The 17,602-nt window shown below is 37.1% G+C and overlaps 1 protein-coding gene across 9 annotated transcripts in view; it reads left to right on the top strand.

The window, feature by feature from the left end:
* The window catches only part of LOC111156347 (ataxin 2), a 114,110-nt gene that overhangs the window by 26,539 nt on the left and 69,969 nt on the right, over positions 1–17,602 (top strand). For 8 of the 9 annotated variants that reach the window (XM_022517124.1, XM_022517123.1, XM_022517127.1 and 5 more), the window contains exons 2-5: positions 10,023–10,056; positions 11,191–11,250; positions 11,784–11,855; positions 12,623–12,773. In XM_022517124.1, coding sequence (XP_022372832.1) covers positions 10,023–10,056; positions 11,191–11,250; positions 11,784–11,855; positions 12,623–12,773 — 317 coding nt within the window. Of the gene's footprint in view, positions 1–7,803; positions 7,824–10,022; positions 10,057–11,190; positions 11,251–11,783; positions 11,856–12,622; positions 12,774–17,602 lie in introns of those variants that run through there. The other variant, XM_022517130.1, reaches the window with a different exon arrangement.

Genomic DNA, 17,602 nt, shown 5'->3' with positions numbered 1-17,602 from the left:
TGGTTAAATAACCATTCTGGGGTTCCTGTAAGTGGCTGGTCCAGGATTTGAAACTGAGCTGTCTAAAAGGCAGTAGAGTAGAACTTTGGGTTTTGATATGGTTGCCCTCTGTTTTTAATGAGTGCACTCTGGAGTCCTGTGCTTTTGGTTTCCTGTGTTAGGGGATGTCTGAGATTTCTTCCATAATTTATTCATAGTCCTTCATATTTCTGGGTTTTTTTCATGTTTTTGGTTTTGGAGTTTTTTTGCTATTTTATTGATGTCTTTCACAGCAAAAAAACATTTATTTATTTATTTATTTATTTTTCGATAAGTCAGCTCTATGCCCAGCGTGGGGCTTGAACTCTTGAGATCAAGAGTTGCATGCTCTATTGACTGAGCCAGCCAGGCACCCCAGATTTCTGATTTTGATCGAGTTCCATATAAAATATATATCCATTGTTTGTGCTTTTACAGTCTTATATAAGAATCCATTGCTAAGGGCACCTGGGTGGCTCATTTGGTTAAGCACTGCCTTCAGCTCAGGTCATAATCCCAGGGTCTTACGAGCCCCACATCAGGCCAGGGGAGCTTCTTCCCCTACCTCTGCTCAGGTGCGCATTTAGGCTGTCCCTTTCAAATAAATACATTTTTTTTAAAAACAACCAACCAAACAAAAAGAATCCATTTCCAAATCCAAGGTCTTGAAGATTTAACCCTATTTTTTTTTTTCTCCTAAGAGTTTTTATAGTCTTTACATTTAGGTATTTGATCTATTTTGAATTTTTATATGTATTATGAGGTAGAGGTCCAACTACATTCTTTTGCATATGGATATGTAATTATGCCAGCGCTGTTTGTTGAAAAGACTATTATTTTCCCAATAAGTTGTTTTGGCTCTTCCTAAAAGTCATTGGCCATAACTGTAAGAATTTTTGGGGGGGTTGGTGCTTGGGTGGCTCAGTTGTAAAGCGTCTGTCTTCTGCTCAGGTCATGATCCCAGGGTCCTGGGATCAAGCTCCGCATCCAGCTCCCTGCTTGACGGGAAGCCTGCTTCTCCCTGTCCCATTCCCCTTGCTCGTGTTCCTCTCTCACTGTGTCTCTCTCTATCAAATAAAATCTTTAAAAAATACATGTATATTTTTGGACTTTCAATGCTGTTTCATAGCTCTTTTATTTGTCCTTATGTCGACATCATACTGTCTTAGTTAATGTAGTTCCCATATTATTTTAAAGCAATATTTCAATAGATAATCTCTCTAAGAGAATGAAAGTTTTAAAAACAACACATGTATGGGCACATGCATGGCTCAGTCGTTAAGTGGCTGCCTTTGCCTTAGGTCATAATGCCCAGGTTCTGGGATCAAGCCCCACGTTGGGCTCCCTGCTCAGATGAGAAGCCTGCTTCTACCTCCCACTCCCCCTGCCTGTGCTCCCTCTCTCGCTATGTCTGTTTCTGTCAAATAAATAAATAAAATCTTTAAAAACAGAACAACACATTTAGTGACACCTGGCTGGCTTAGTAGAGCCTGTGACTCTTGACCTCAGGGTCATGAGTTCAAGCCCCTGAACATTGAGGGTAGAGATTACTTAAAAGAAAATAAAAACATCACATGTAAAAAATTAAAATTCTCAAGTATTATTTAATGTCTAGTCAGTTCAAATTTTCCTAATTGTGTGTCTCTTAAAAAGTAAATCAGCTTTACTATTGAAATATAATTATATAATCATATATAATTATATGCAGTAAAATTCACTAAATTTACGTTTGCAATATAATCAGTTTTTAAAAAGGTTTTTTTTATTCATTTGAGAGAGAGCGTAAGCAGGGGGAGAGGCAGAGAGAGAGGGAGAAGCAGACTCCCCACTGAGCTGGGAGCCCCACATGGGGCTCCAACCCAGGATCCTGGGATCATGACCCAAGCCGAGGGCAGACACTTTACATCTGAGCCACCAGGTGTCCCAGTATAATGAGTGTTTAACATCAGATTAATTTTGTTACAAAATTCAACCTTTTTTTAGGTATATGTGTTAGGAGTTTTTTTTTTTTTTCTTTGGATCTGCCTTTAGTTTGGGGAGTGGCAGGGTTTTGAGGTATAGTTTATATGCAGTAAACTCATCCTATTCAGTGTAAAGTTCTTTGAGTTTTAACAAATGTGTATAGTCATGCAATCACAATCATAAGTGAGATACCACCCTTGGGCGCCTGGGTGGCTCAGTGGGTTGAGCCTCTGCCTTCGGCTTGGGTCATGATCTCGGGGTCCTGGGATCAAGTCCCAAGTCAGGCTCTCTGCTTGGTGGGGAGCCTGCTTCCTCCTCTCCCTGCCTGCCTCTCTGCCTACTTGTGATCTCTCTCTGTCAAATAAATAAATCTTAAAAAAAAAAAGATACCACCCTTTAAAGTTCCCGCTGTACTTTTATAATAAATATCTTTCTTCTCTCTTAGCCCAGGGTAGTCATTGATCTGATTCTGTATCTATAGATTTGCCTTTCCAGAATGTCATAAATGGGATCATCTCTGTCTAGTTTCTTTCCTTTAGCACAATGCTTTTGAAATGCATCCAAGTTGTGTGTAGCATGTATCAGTAATTTGTAACTTTATTACTGAGCAGTATTCCTCTATTAAGGATGTACTATCACAGTATGTTTATTTATTTATCAGGTAATAGACATTTGAACTGTTTCTAGCATTTGGGTATGTGAATAAACCAGCTCTGAACATTCACATTCATTTGGTCTTGAATAATTACCTGGGAGTGGGATTGCTAGGTTGTATTAGTATGTTTAACTTTATTTTTTTAAGTATTTTTATTTATTTTTTTTTTAAAGATTATTTATTTATTTGACAGAGAGGGACAGATAGCAAAAGAGCGAACACAAACGGGGAATGGTAGGGGAGAAGCAGGCTTCCCGCAGAGCAGGGATGTAGGATGTGATGTAGGCTCATCTCAGGACCCTGAGATCATGACTTGAGCCGATGGCAGATGCTTAATGACTGAGTCGCCCAGGGGCCCCTAAATTGGTTCTATTTATTTATTTATTTAAGATTTAATTATTTATTTGACAGAGAGAGAGATCACAAGTAGGCAGAGAGGCGGCAGAGAGAAAGGGGGAAGCAGGCTCCCTGCTGAGCAGAGAGCCTGATGTGGGGCTCAATCCCAGGACCCTGAGACCATGACCTGAGCCAAAGGTAGAGGCTTAACCCCCTGAGCCACCCGGGCGCCCCATTTTTATTTGTTTTTGAGAGAGCGAGAAAACGAACTGGCGGGGAAGGGCAGAGAGAGATGCAGATTCTCCAGTGAGCAGGGAGCCCAATGCGGTCCTATCTATCCCAGGACCCTGGGATCGTGACCTGGGCCAAAGGCAGATGCTTCACCAACTGAGCCACCCAGGCATCCTAGTGTGTTTAACTTTGTAAGAAAATGCCAGACTCTTTTCCAGGAAAAGAAATCTGCATTTCCTTTTCCAGCAGTGGAGGGTGAGAGTTTCAGTTGGTTGGCATCCTTCCTCGTGGTTAGTATTATCAGGCTTTAATTTTATGAAGTCTTACTTGGTTAAACGACTGTGTAAGTCTTCTGCCCACTTATGGGCTATTTATCTTTTCTTACTAAGTTGTAGGAGTTGTTTGTATATTCTTGGTGTAAATCTATTATTAGACATTTTGCAAATATTTCCTTGTTTGGATTGACTTAATTTTCTTAACAGTCTTTGAAAGGACAGAATACTTAAAACTTTGATGAAGTCTCATTTGTTAGTTTTTGCTTTTATGGTTCGCATTTTTTGTCCTGTCTGAAGTCTTCATCTAACCAAAGGTTATAAAGATTTTCCCCCCTATTTTCTTTTAAAAGTTTCATTTAACCCTTTTGTGATTAGGTCACTGATCTGTTTTGAGTTAGCTTTGCTAAGCTCTTATTTCTTGTAGTTTTTTTGAAGATTCTCTTAGGATTTTCTGCATAAATGATCATGCTGTCTTTATTACTAAAGACATTTTCCTTTTTTCTGTCCAATCATGGTGCCTTTTCTTCCTTCCTTCCTTAAGGTTTTATTTATTTTTTTGACAGAAAAAGGCAGCGAGAGAGGGAACACAAGCAGGGGGAGTAGGAGAGGGAGAACACGCTTCTCGCAGAGCAAGGATCATGACCTGAGGCAAAGGCAGTTGCTTGAGGACTGATCCATACAGGCAACCCTTATTACTTTTTCTTGCCTTGATATGGCCCAGGCTAGAACCTCCAGTTCAGATGTCTCATCAATTTATTTTTTTATAATTCTAGTCAAGATTCTTATGAAATTCGGGGTGCCCGGGTGGCTCAGTGGGTTAAAGCCGCTTGCCTTCGGCTCAGGTCATGAACCCAGGGTCCTGGGATCGAGCCCTGCATCGGGCTCCATGCTCAGCGGGGAGCCTGCTTCCCCCTCTCTCTCTGCCTGCCTCTCTATTTTTGATCTCTTTCAAATAAATAAAAAATAAAATCTTTAAAAAAAAAAGATTCTTATGAGATTCACAAGGTGATATGTCAAGTCTGTCGTATAATCTGCCATTTACTGTTTCATCAGTTTGTGCTACATGCTTTTGATTCAGCAATCCCTACAAAGTCCCTGGCTTTGTGAAACTTGCTTGTATTGACATCAGATGTTAGTAAAATACCTTGATTTTTTTCAAAATTTGGATCATCCTCAATTCCGTTGTGAAGCTTAAAAATAATAAAGAACGAGAGCACTTTGATGACATTTTTTCAATTATGTTTGCATTAAACTTCCATGAAAAAAGTATTTAATAAGCTATCAGATTTGTTTTAGAAGTAGTGGTTCATGTAAAATAGCAGTAAACTTTTATTTTTTAAATTGCAGTTGTTGACATCACAGCCACTTTTTCAGTGCAGAGGTCAGCAGATTTTTCTTGAAATGACCCAGAGAGGTAGTATTTTAGGTGTTATAGGCCATATAACTTCTCTGTTGCATATTCTTCTTGGCTTGTCCCTTCTCTCCTCCCTCCCTTCCTATCTTCCTCCCAACCTAAAAACATACTTAGCTCAGAATCTCAACAAAAACGGGTTGTGGGCTATATTTTGCTGACCGTTGATTTATGTAATGATTACTTTGAAATCTTTCTCCATCTTTTTCTTTCTTTTTGGCTGGGCTCATTAATTCATTATTTATTAACTATATGTCATATGTGAGCTATGGTTCTTCTGTGCTGATTTTGGTAGATGTTATTAATACTGTCTGTCAGGCTTGGTTTAGGTTTTATTTCATCCAGGAGCTTTTGGCCAAGGACATGAATGCATGTTGAAATCCAGGAGTTTCTTTGGCCACACAGTGTGCTTTTGGGGCTACCTCCATTTCTGGTACCTCTTCTAATTTTCACAAAAGCACTGGCTGCTGATCACACTCTTTTCTTTAGTGTGGGGTTTGACTCCCTGGAGGAGGCATCATTTTCTGATTTGGTCAGTTGATGGCCCTGAGTAGTGGGCATATGATAGGTCACCAGTAACTATAATACAAATCTGGTTATGTCAGATTCCAGTCTGGAGAGTTGAAGAGAGCACTGTGTGTTTGATTTGGAATGGTGTAATCCAAGGAAGCCTTCTTGAAAAGGTGGCATTTGAATTTCAAGGCTGTGTAGAGTTGGGTTTTTTTTGTTTGTTTGTTTAATTTTAAGAAATTAAAGACGTTCTGGACAGTAAAGTAGATAGAAGTTAATAAATCACAGTTCTTTTTTGTTTTAAGATTTTATTCATTTGAGAGAGCAGCAAATGAGAGAGAAAGCACAAACTGGGTGGGGGGTGCAGAGGGAGAGGGAGAAGCAGACTGCCCACGCAGCAGGGAGCCCAATGTAGGGCTAGATCCCAAGACCCCGGGATCATGACCTGAACTGCAGTCAGATACCTAACTGAGCCATCTAATCATCCCCAGAACCCTGCTTTCGGTTATTTGGGGTATATATTCTGATGTGGTAATTGCTGGATCATATGGTAATTCTGTTCAATTTTTTGAGGAACTGCCATACTATCTTCCACAGTAGCTATACCATTTTACATTCCCACAGGTAGTGCAGAAGGGTTTTGCCAGTTTTTTGCCAACACTTGTGATTTTTTTGTCTTTTTGATAATAGCTACAGTAGTGGGGGTGAAGTGGTAGCTCATTGTGGTTTTGATTTGCATTTTTCGTGGTGACTAGTGATGTTGAGCATCTTTTCACATGCTAATTGTATGACTTCTTTGGAGGAGTGCTATTCAAGTCTTTGCCCATTTTTGAATTAGGTTGTATGTACTTTTCTTATCAAGTTACAGTTTATGTATTCTGGCATGAACCCTTTATCATATCCGATACGTGGAATGCACGTATCTTCTCTCATTCTGAAAAGTATTGTCTTTTCACTCTGATAACTCTGATAATCCTTTGCATAAAAGCTTTTAATTTTGATGAAGACTTTTTATTGTTTTTTTTTTGTTGTTGTCTATTCACTTTGGTGTCACAGTTGAGAAATCATTGCCAAATTCAGAGTCATGAAGACTTGTCCCCTCTGTTTTCTTCAAGAGTTTCATAGTTTTAACCCTTAAGTTTGCATCTTTGACTCATTCTGAGTTAGTTTTTATGTATGTTATAAGGTGTAAGGGTTCAACATATTTGTGAGGGCTTATTTCTGGACTCTCTATTCCATTGGATTTTATGTCTGTCCTTATGCCAGTATCACACTATTTTGATCACTGTAGCTTTGTAGTAAGTTTTGAAATTGAGAAGCCACACTTTGCTTTTGATTTATGTTTGTCCTTAAATTTATAATTTTCCCTCCCTCTGCACTGTTTTTTTTTTTTTTTGTTCTTCTCCTGCTGTTTATTTGTTGAAGAAGCTGTTACTTGTTATGTCATATTTACCACAGTCTTGGTTTAACTGATCATAACCTCATGGTATCAGTTAATATATTCTCCCACACCATGTTTCCTGTAAATTAGTAGGTCTTGATTAAATCTGGACTCCGATTGCATCATATCAGAAGGTACTTTTTTTTTTTTAACTTAAGGAAATTATAAAAAGCAGGCAGAATGATATATTGAACCCCTATACAACTGGCACCTAGTTTTAATGGTTAGCAACTCATGCCAGTCTTACTTCAGTATAATAACCTCTATTTCCTCTCTCTGTGTTATTTGGAAGCAATACAAACTGTTACTTAAATTTCTTTATATTGATTTGGCATCTTGAATGACGCCTTAACTTCATATTCAGTAACAATCCTGAATATGGTTATTTTGTTAAATCTGATCCACCTAATCATAAGTATATTTAGGAGTAGAGTATGATCTTGGCTTTTTTTTTTTTTTCCCCTTTTAAGATTTTATTTGAGAGAGAGAGAGAGAGAGCGCACAAGTAGGGGGAGTGGGAGAGGGAGAAGCAGGCTCCCTGACTGCAGGGCCTGATCCCAGGATCATGACTTGAGCTGAAGGTAGACACTTAATTGACTTGGCTTCTTTGAAATTCTGTTTTTGTTTCTATAAGAAACATTAAGATGCTTTATTCCAAAATACTAAAGAAGAAAATTATTTTTTTTTAAAGATTTTATTTATTTATTTGACAGAGAGATCACAGTAGACAGAGGCAGGCAGAGAGAGAGAGAGAGAGGGAAGCAGGCTCCCTGCTGAGCAGAGAGCCCGACGTGGGACTCGATCCCAGGACCCTGAGATCATGACCTGAGCCGAAGGCAGTGGCTTAACCCACTGAGCCACCCAGGCGCCCACTAAAGAAGAAAATTAAAAGTGAAGCATAATCTAAGTGGATCCTAAAAGAAAAAAAAAAAAAAAAAGAATGAACTTGGACTTTTAGCATAAGCTTCAGAAAATGCTACTATGGTACGCTAACATTCCCCTTGGTTATTCGATTTCCTGGTTTGGTCAGTGGAAATCTGTTTCTACATTCTGTACCACTTTATACTGCTGTGGGTCTTCTGTTATTTTCTTTGTTGCATGATTTGTTCTAATTAGTAAATTGGATTGTCAAAACAGTTCTTTGTTAGTCAAAGATGTAATTATATAATCAATAAATAGTGTGACTTCTATAGAGGGTCTGTAAATTCTTTTAAATAGCTTTATAGGGATGCCACATGAATTTAAAGGTACTTAATTGGTGGCATTTAAGTCTTTTTTTTTTAAATTTCTTAAAATTTTTTATTTGACACAGAGAGAAATCATAGGTAGGCAGAGAGGCAGGCAGAGAGAGAGAGGGGGAAGCAGGCTCCCTGCTAAGCAGAGAGCCCGATGTGGGGCTCGATCCCAGGACCCTGAGATCATGACCTGAGCCAAAGAGCAGAGGCTTAACCCACTGAGCCACCCAGGCGCCCCTTTGTTTAAGTCTTAACTGTGGCATCTCAGCAACCACCAAGATAAGATAACCCACACAGGATTTTTAGCTATTTGGCAGCCTTTGGTTTTAGACTACCGATCATTAAAAAAACCCGATAAATTCAAATGATGTTTGAAAAAAAAAATTAAAAATTTGGTTAGGTTTAATTGTGAAATTAGTTTATTCCTTGTGATGCAATTTCAGAGAGGCAGAATATAACCTAGAAATGAAAAGCCTAGACTTTGGATCACCTGGTTAAAATACCAGTTCTACTGCTCATTAGCCAGATGGTTTTGGTCAAGATAGTTAACTAAGGTCCAGTTTCTTCACCTGTAAAGTTGGGGTGAGAGTTTGACATAGTGCTTACCATAGTATATGGTTTGTAGTATTATAAATGGTATTATTAGTCCTATTCCGTGAACTACAGGAATTTTTCTATGCTGTGTGTGAGGCAAAGAGTTACAGAATCAGAATGTTGGAAATGGAAGGACTTTCAGAGGTGCTTTGGTCTAAGATGTTATTTTCTAGTTGAGAGAGGGTTCCTGAGTTGGAAAGCAAACCAGCCTTGTCCTTGGAGTTCTAAGATCAGTGCCATTTTACTGGGAATTGGCACATTCATACTATTAGACTTTTTAGACCTGAATTGTGCTTCTCTTTGAATTTGTGACTTAATTTGAGTATCTTGATTATTTTGTTATAATAAGATTCTAGGGTTTCCTGGCTGGCTCAGTCAGTTGAGCATCTGCCTTCGGCTCAGGTCATGATCTCAGGGTCATGAGATTGAGCCCTTTGTCCAGCTCCACGCAGAGTGTGGAGCGCACTTAAGATTCTCTCCCTCTCCCTCTGCCCCTCCCTAATCACACTTTCTCTGTCTCTCTCAAAAGAGAAAGAGATTCTAGTTCTATTATCCCAGTTTTATTATTATTCCTTTATTCTGTTATTTATGAGGAATATAACATTTTATGTTATTAATGTTTTTATCATTTCATAAGGGGCCTAATCTTTTCCAGTGGAATAAGCCTTAGCTTGTATTATGCTCTGTAACTAAATTCACTGGAAATAACTTGACAGCTGACTGGTGTACTGCATTGTTTCAGAGCTAGGGGATTGGCAGAGAAAGGTACTTGTTACATAGATCCTGACAGAGGTACTTAGAAGTGAAAGTGCTTTGAATGATTTAATTTATTTTCAAATGTTTTTCTGCAGTTGTAAACATGGTGCCTATTTTTAGAGGCAACAGAAAAACACAGGAGGTGACTTTGATGTCAGTCAGTATATATGTCAGTTAAATCAGGAGTAGAATTTATATTTTATTCCTAAGTAGTTTTCTGTAACAGAACAGTAGGTTACTATGGGACTAAAGATTATTATGTTTAGTATTGGTTATTTTTTCCAGTAGGCTGTTTTTATTTTTACTTCATTTATTTTATTTTGATCATGTTCACATTCTTCCTCCTTTCTCCCTCCCATGATACATACCTGTTCTGGGTCTCTGAGCCAGGGAAGCCAGAGGGAACCATTCTTAGGTAGCCTTTATACTTGATATTAGATGAGCCTTCCCCACAGGTTGCTTGTGCTGTATTTGAATGGAATTATGATTAAATTTGAAAATATTTAAATTTGAAAATATTTATGAAATTTAAATTTGAAAAAAAATTTTTAAGCTTGTTTCTCTTGTTGAACTTTAAATAAACGTTTTATTTTTTCAGAGGTCGAAACAGCAAAGGACTGCCTCAATCCACGGTGAGTAATTTTAATGTCACTTGTTTGGAAGAATTGGTAACTAAAATGTTATTTCTGCACCATAGACGAAAGCCAAGATGAAAAGAAATCTTGGGTTTTATACCTCATACAACTTTTGTACCTCAGTACTGTTTGGTATAAAATTATTAGCTATATGTGTTTTTGGACATGATTCTTCATACAAAATGTAAAATTATCTGTAAATAGTATTTTTCATGCAAAGTAGTAAGTCATTTGTTGTTTTATAAATGGCTAAAGGCAAATCTAAATGAATAACACCCCAAAAGATAAGTGGAACAGGACTGGAGTTTGCAGAGTTCTTTGGGGTTTTGATTTTGAATTAATGCTGTCTTTTAAGTCCTTTCATTTTTCTCCCTTGGAAATGGCCTTCTTATTTTAAATTTTAGAACTCTATCAATAAAATTAAACTGGGCATGAAGGGCAGTTCCATGTGATGGAAAAATAAATGAGAAACTGTCATTTATCTTTCAGATTTTGGCATTACTGGACAGATACTCTTATTTCAAATTAGAAGGATACACGCTTTTGTAGTATGTAGTAAGGAGTGGTGTGGTTGATGAGACCTGAGAGCACTAGCGTTGATTCATATGTGCTAAGAGAAGATAGTCAAGGGTCTTTGACAAAGGTGCACACTCCTGCACCCCGTTTATTTATTTATATATGCTTAGCCCTGTTTAGTGTACAGGTCTTTGAGTTTTGATGTGTACAGTTATGTAACCACCACCACAGTCAAGATAATGGGACAGTTCTCTCACCTTGAAAAATCACTCATGCCATTTAGTAGTGATCCCTCCTTCCTCTCCTCCCCAGCCTTTGCTCTGTCCTCTGTTTCTGTGGTTTTGTCATTCCTCATATATGGAAGTTCTCTTTTGCTTTTTTGTATCACATGTAGTCAAAAACATTGTTAGATGGTTTGACTGTTTTCACTGTTGAAAACTTAAGCTTCTGTTCTCTAAGGAAACAAAGATCGTAGTAAACCCAAGTCTTTCTTTAATGCGTGTAAAGCATCGCAAACTTAACTAAACATTTTTTAAGAAAATAAATGTTAATTTTAATATATATATACAAGGATAAATACTAATTGCTAATAGTGTTTTTTTCTTAATATTCCAGATTTCTTTTGATGGAATCTATGCAAATATGAGGATGGTTCATATACTTACATCAGTTGTTGTAAGTTACCAGATTACTGGGGAGAAACTGCCTTGGGAGTGTAAAGTAATTTCGTGATGCTAAAATGTAGATGAATGATTTTCAAAATAACATTTCTTAGGTCACATTTAATCAGGATTATTTAGAAAAAAAAGCTTAGAACTCTATCCAAACTATTGTGACACACTATAAAAGCATTCTTCTTAACCCTGGTATGTATAAAATAATAGTAGTAGTTGATTAGTGCATTATTTTGTCACCTAATAAAGCCAGAATCAGAAATACTTAACTTCAGTATTTATTTTATCTATTTATTTATTTATTTTTTAAAAACTTCAGTGTTTAAATTCATACTGCAATCTCTGAGCAACGCCTCCTGAGGAATTTTGAGAATTCAGTGTATTGTTAATATTTTAGAATTTATTGTTCTGTCAGTGAATACCTAATATGCTGAGTGAAGCCTGGTGAGCTATATAAAAAGTAAAATGAAAACAATTATCCCTCTTGACTGGGTAGCACACTGTTTCTTTGATAAATTAATTGTATGTTTTTAGGGATCCAAATGTGAAGTACAAGTGAAAAACGGAGGTATATATGAAGGAGTTTTTAAAACATACAGTCCTAAGGTAATTTTTACTCTTTTCCTTTTTGTTAAATGTAAAAGCCCGTGAATCATCAACTGCTGTATGTTTGTATGCCGTCCTGACACTGTGTGTTAGTTCCTGATTTAGCAGTTTATAGTTAGTTTCTGACATTTTCATGTTCTTTAAAGCACTTTTAAAAATTTACACTTTGGGGATGCCTGGGTGGCTCAGTAGGTTAAGCCTCTGCCTTCAGCTCAGGTCATGATCCCAGGGTCTTGAGATCAAGTCCCGCATCGGGCTTCTTGTTAGCAGGGAGCCTGCTTCTCTCTCTCTGCTTCTGCCTGCCACTTTGTCTGCTTGTGTGCTTTTTCTCTCTCTCTCTCTGAGATAAATAAATAAAAAATCTTAAAATTTACACTTTGATTTTGCTCTTTAATTTGAAATACTGATTATTTTGTAGACTGGTTCATATAATTAAACTTGCTCTGTGTGCTTATTAAAATATCTTGACCTTTTCAAGCATTGGAGGCTAGAAGACGTATTGAATGGTTCATTATTTTCTTTATCATCACCATTAATGTACTTAAAACAGACTATGGTAGCAAGGACCAACTTTCAGATAAGAGGATTTTGAATGATGGAATAAATAATAGGTCATATTTTTGAGAAAAACTTACGATTATAAGGTTCTTTTGAGATAGATTATTTTTGTCAAAGACATAAGAAATAGTACCTTGATGTGCTGAAGAATCCCTGTCATATTTTATTTTATAAGTAATTTGAATATTTACTCATGCTTCTCATTTTAGTGTGATTTGGTACTTGATGCTGCACATGAGAAAAGTATGGAATCCAGTTCGGGGCCAAAACGTGAAGAAATAATGGAGAGTATTTTGTTCAAGTGTTCAGACTTTGTTGTGGTACAGTTTAAAGATATGGACTCCAGTTATGCAAGAAGAGGTAAATGTTGATTTCCTAAATATGCTTCATGGTTTATAAGATTTATTTAAACAAGGACTCTATACATCAATTATACAGACTTTTTTTCCCTTTTTTTAAAGAAAAAAATTTTTTTTTAAAGAATAACCTATTTAAAATTAAAGAATAATCTGTTTAATAACAGATGGGAATTTTAATGCATTTGTGTTGAAAAATATTTAAAACTTCAGAGAAACAGTCCTTGGTACTTTTGATAGGATAGATAATAAGAATTCTATTAAAGTTTGTAAAGGATTTTCTACAGTTTCATGGTCAAGAATGCTATAGATCATATTCAGCTGAAATTTCTTGTCCTATTTGGCTTACAGTTCTTTAGTTTATAAATTTTTAGTTTTAAAATGGTTATAAATCATGCTTATTTAGTTTTATTATGCTTTTAGTTCAATAAATGTTTTAGTTTTGTGACTTGGAAATAAAGCACAGGTCTCAGGCAATTGTCCAATGAAGATGAAAAAGGTAAAGAAGTAGAACATGCATATTTAAAAAAAAAAATTGAGAGTATGGGAGTATGTTTTGACGATATAAAAGGGGTGATGTAGTTAATCTGTTTCAGGGGTGCCTGGGTGGCTCAGTGGGTTAAAGCCTCTGCCTTCGGCTCAGGTCATGATCTCAGGGTCCTGGGATTGAGCCCCGCATCAGGGCTCTCTGCTCGGCGGGGAGCCTGCTTCCTCCTCTTTCCCTGCCTGCCTCTCTGACGACTTGTAATCTCTGTTGATCAGATAAATAAATAAAATCTTTAAAAAAATTTTTTTTAAATTTAATCTGTTTCAGATGTCCACTGAGGAGGGAAATATGGGAATGCTGTTACTTGTTTGGAGAGCATTCTTTGCAGTGTTGAGTGTTCATAACTTGTTGAAAAGGCTCTTCTGGGCAGTTTTGAACTTGGTTCTAAAATTCTTAAATTGATTTTTTTTTTTTTTTTCTGGTCAAATTCTATAGTCAATTCTTTTTTGAGTTTTAACTCACCACAATTTTTGATTTTCATTATTCAGTCTAGACCAACAGCTGTTTTTGTTGTGTTCATTTTTCTACACTGTTATTTAGAAATACAAGCCACTAGAAAGTTAAAGCCTTTCTCTTGGACCCTTAACAAGGCTCTCACATATAGTTAGCTTGTTCTTTTCAGAGGCTAGGTACCTTTAACCGCTTTGCCGTGCTACAGAAAGCACTGTGTTCTGTTTTTGTACCTTGTACTCAGATGTCTGTGTTTCTGATTCACAAATCTGTCTAAGAGTCCTTCAATGGCTCATACAAGGAAACAAGTCTTTTTTTTTAGTGTCTGCCTTTGGAGTTGATCTTGTTTATGCCTGGGACCACAAAAATACAGTTAAAGTTGAATTTAGTACACAGTACTCTAGAAAAAGTATGGGCCACAACAACAAAATATTTCTTACTCTGTTGGGTACCGGGCTGTTTAGCTAACAGCCATTCACAATAGACTTTGTTTTTTGTTCTTGAAGTGAATTGGCATTTCCCAAATTTGGAAGGATAAGTATTACTTGGAAATATCTATGGTATCCTATTTTTCGATCCTCTTCAAAATAATGCCTTTAAATTTTTTATTTTATTATTTTGTTATGTCTTTATTTCTCAGATAATTTGTGTTCATTGTAGAAAGGCAAGAACATACAGATCAGAGTGACAGCTTTGACACTGTTCAGTACACTCATAACGGGCTGGATGTATTTTGCTATATACATAAAAATATAGTTTTCTTGATGAGGACATCCCATAGTGGAGTAATTTAAAGTATTTTATATAAAGACTGTAGTGGTGGGGCGCCTGGGTGGCTCAGTGGGTTAAGCCACTGCCTTCGGCTCAGGTCATGATCTCAGGGTACTGGGATCGAGTCCCGCATCGGGCTCTCTGCTCAGTGGGGAGCCTGCTTCCCTCTCTCTCTCTCTCTCTGCCTGCCTCTCTGTCTACTTGTGATCTCTCTCTGTCAAATAAATAAAATCTTTAAAAAAAAATAATAAAGACTGTAGTGGTTTAGTGAATTACAAAGTTGTGTCTAGGGCATAGTATCCTGAAAATAGTACTAAGTCGTGTGTTTAGGATTTCACATCTCTTTTTTTATTTTTTTATTTTTTTTAATTTTTGCTTATTTATTTTTTAAAATTTTTAATTATTTAGATTTTAGGTCTCTTAAGCCAGGTTTTTAATACTGTCTGACAGAAGTTGCCCTCTGTAAGTATTATTTTGGAGATAATAATTAGTATAAAGAAAACTTTTTTAGAGTAATTAATTGGCATGGTTCATTAATTACAGAAATTAAGACACAATTCAGTAACTTGGTAAAGTGATGACACAAACCTAGCACTCAGGTCGTGATCCTGAGGTCCTGGTATCAAGTATGACATCGGGCTCCTTGCTCAGCGAGGAGCCTGCTTTTCCCTCTGCCTCTGCCATTCCCCCTGCTTGTGCTCTCCTTCTCTCTCTCTATGACAAATAAATAAAATCTTTAAAAAATTATTTATTTATTTGACAGACAGTGAGAGAGTAAACACAAGCAAGGGGGAGTGGGAGAGGGAGAAGCAGGCTTCCCACTGAGCAGGGAGCCCAGTGCAGGACTTAGTCTCAGGATCCTGGGATCATGACCCAAGCCGAGGGAAGGCACTTAATGACTGAGCCCCTCAGGTGCCCCCCAAATCATGTTCTTAAACATTGTACTACTGTGACATAAATTATGTGGTCTAATTTGTTGTTTAGCTTTGTCAAAATAAATCTGCATTTACCTTAAAGGATTTCCCCACAAATAACGCCAAAGGTAAAAAAAAAAAAAAAAATTCTTGTTCAATGTAAATATGCAAATTATTATATTATTTAAGATTCTTTTTTAAATCTTTGGCTTTATTTTTGGGGAGACTTTTAAAAGTTAGGTTATTATGACTTTTAACTTCTTAATGCTGACTTTACTGATTTTGTAAGTTTGTCTTTTTCATTTTAATACGTTTATAAGGTTGTCCTATTCATACACATATGCAAGTGAATAAGAGGCCTAGAAATAATTTTTTTAATGATATGGTGGATAAATTTAGTTTGATCTTGTGAATGAGTATGTTACCAGATTGATTTGCAGACAAAATGAAAAGTAACCACTATTTTGTAAGCTGTGGGTTCCTTTTGCACATCCATAGTTAGACCATTAGATTATCACTGGAAAATTAGTGTGTGTGTTATACTTTATCTGAATTCCATCGCAGACAGAGCTGGGATGCTCTCATTTTACCCGCTTCATTTTGCCACCTATTTTTTAGGGCATTCAGTTGCTTTGGTGTCTGCATTTTTCTACCTTGGAGTTGGTGTATTATCTGTACTCACTTTTTACTTGGTTTCTTTTCTCTTTCTCCTTCACTCTCTTTCCGCTTTTTCTTTTGCTCCTTTTCATATTTTGCTTTTAATTTAATACCCCAACTCAACTACATTTTAGTTCTGTGGCCCCTTCCTTACTTCTTCCCTTCTTTCCTTCCTTCCTTAGATTTTATTTATTTATTTGACGGAGAGAGGGTGAGAGCACAAGAAGGGGGAGCAGCAGGGAGAGGGAGAAATAGGCTCCCAGCTGAACAGGAGCTCTATCCCAGGACCCTAGGATCAAGAGCCCAGCCAAAGGCAGATGCTTAATTGACTGAACCATCCAAACGACCCCTGTGTCTACTTTCTTATTTCATTCTCCTAACTTATGCTATTTTCTACCGGTTCATTTCCTTTGCTGTGTTCTCAGTCTAAAGAATGGGTCAGCAAACTTAAGGCCTGTGGGCCAGATCCATTCATTGCTAAATAAAGTTTTATTTTAACAGGGTATGCCTGTTTATTCATGTATTGTCTATAGCCACTTTGATGCTACAGTGATAACATTGAGTAGTTGTAATAGAGACTATATGGCTTGCAAAGCCAAACAATATTTTCTGGTTCTTTACAGAAAAGTACTGCCGACTTTCGTCCTAGATCTTTTTTCCTACTGTGTTTGAGTTGTTAGGGCTGATCAAAAATATATACTGTACTGTCTTTGGTGAAATAATTTAGAAAATGCTTTGGCTCTAATACTGTGTAATTTCATCTATTCTTTATTTGTGACCATTGAAATTGGATTTAGTTTGAAGAGTCAGTTTTCTTACCAGCTTTTTGTCACAATAACTGAAAAAAATCACAAATGAGGAAAGTAGTTATTGGGAAAGACCTCCATCATCAACCAGCTGCTCCCTCCCCTACCTTCAGCTTTATCTTCCCCTTGCTATCATTGCTCTCTTTCCTTTGGTTTTAATAAATGGGATGTTTCACTTCCTGCTGAATCTCAACTTCTCTGGTCATGCCCTTGACTCTATTTTACCATTCCTGGGTTCTTGGTCTTTTATGTCACCTCTGTTTCGAGACTCTTCAATCTTTTCCTCTCCAGTTAGTCTTTCCCTTTAGCCAGAAAACCTATTCAAGTCCCTCCCTCCCTGAGAAGGATTCCCTTTTATCCTGAACTCCTACTTACTATCCTTTCTTCCTTTCTTATCCAAACTTTCTTTTTTCAAAGATTTTACTAATTTATTTGAGAGCGAGCATGGCGGGGAGGGGCAGAGGCAGATTATGGGACTTGATCCCAGGACCCCAAGATCATGACCTGAGCCAAAGGCAGACCCTTACTGACTGAGCCACCCAGGCACTCCATTACCTAAACATCTTAACTCTTACTAGTTTCTTTTGACTCCTGCAACATAATCTGACTTTTATGTTCACTACTGGGGAACTACCTGGAATTAACCTCTCATTGCTCAGTCCTTTGTAGTCTTGCAGACTTTACTATG

This window comes from Enhydra lutris, unplaced genomic scaffold (assembly GCF_002288905.1).
Source record: "Enhydra lutris kenyoni isolate GAN:26980312 unplaced genomic scaffold, ASM228890v2 scaffoldscaffold46, whole genome shotgun sequence".
NCBI classification, from domain to species: Eukaryota; Metazoa; Chordata; class Mammalia; order Carnivora; family Mustelidae; genus Enhydra; species Enhydra lutris.
Note: the sequence above shows the minus strand (reverse complement) of the source record. Positions and strands in the feature narration are given on the sequence as shown.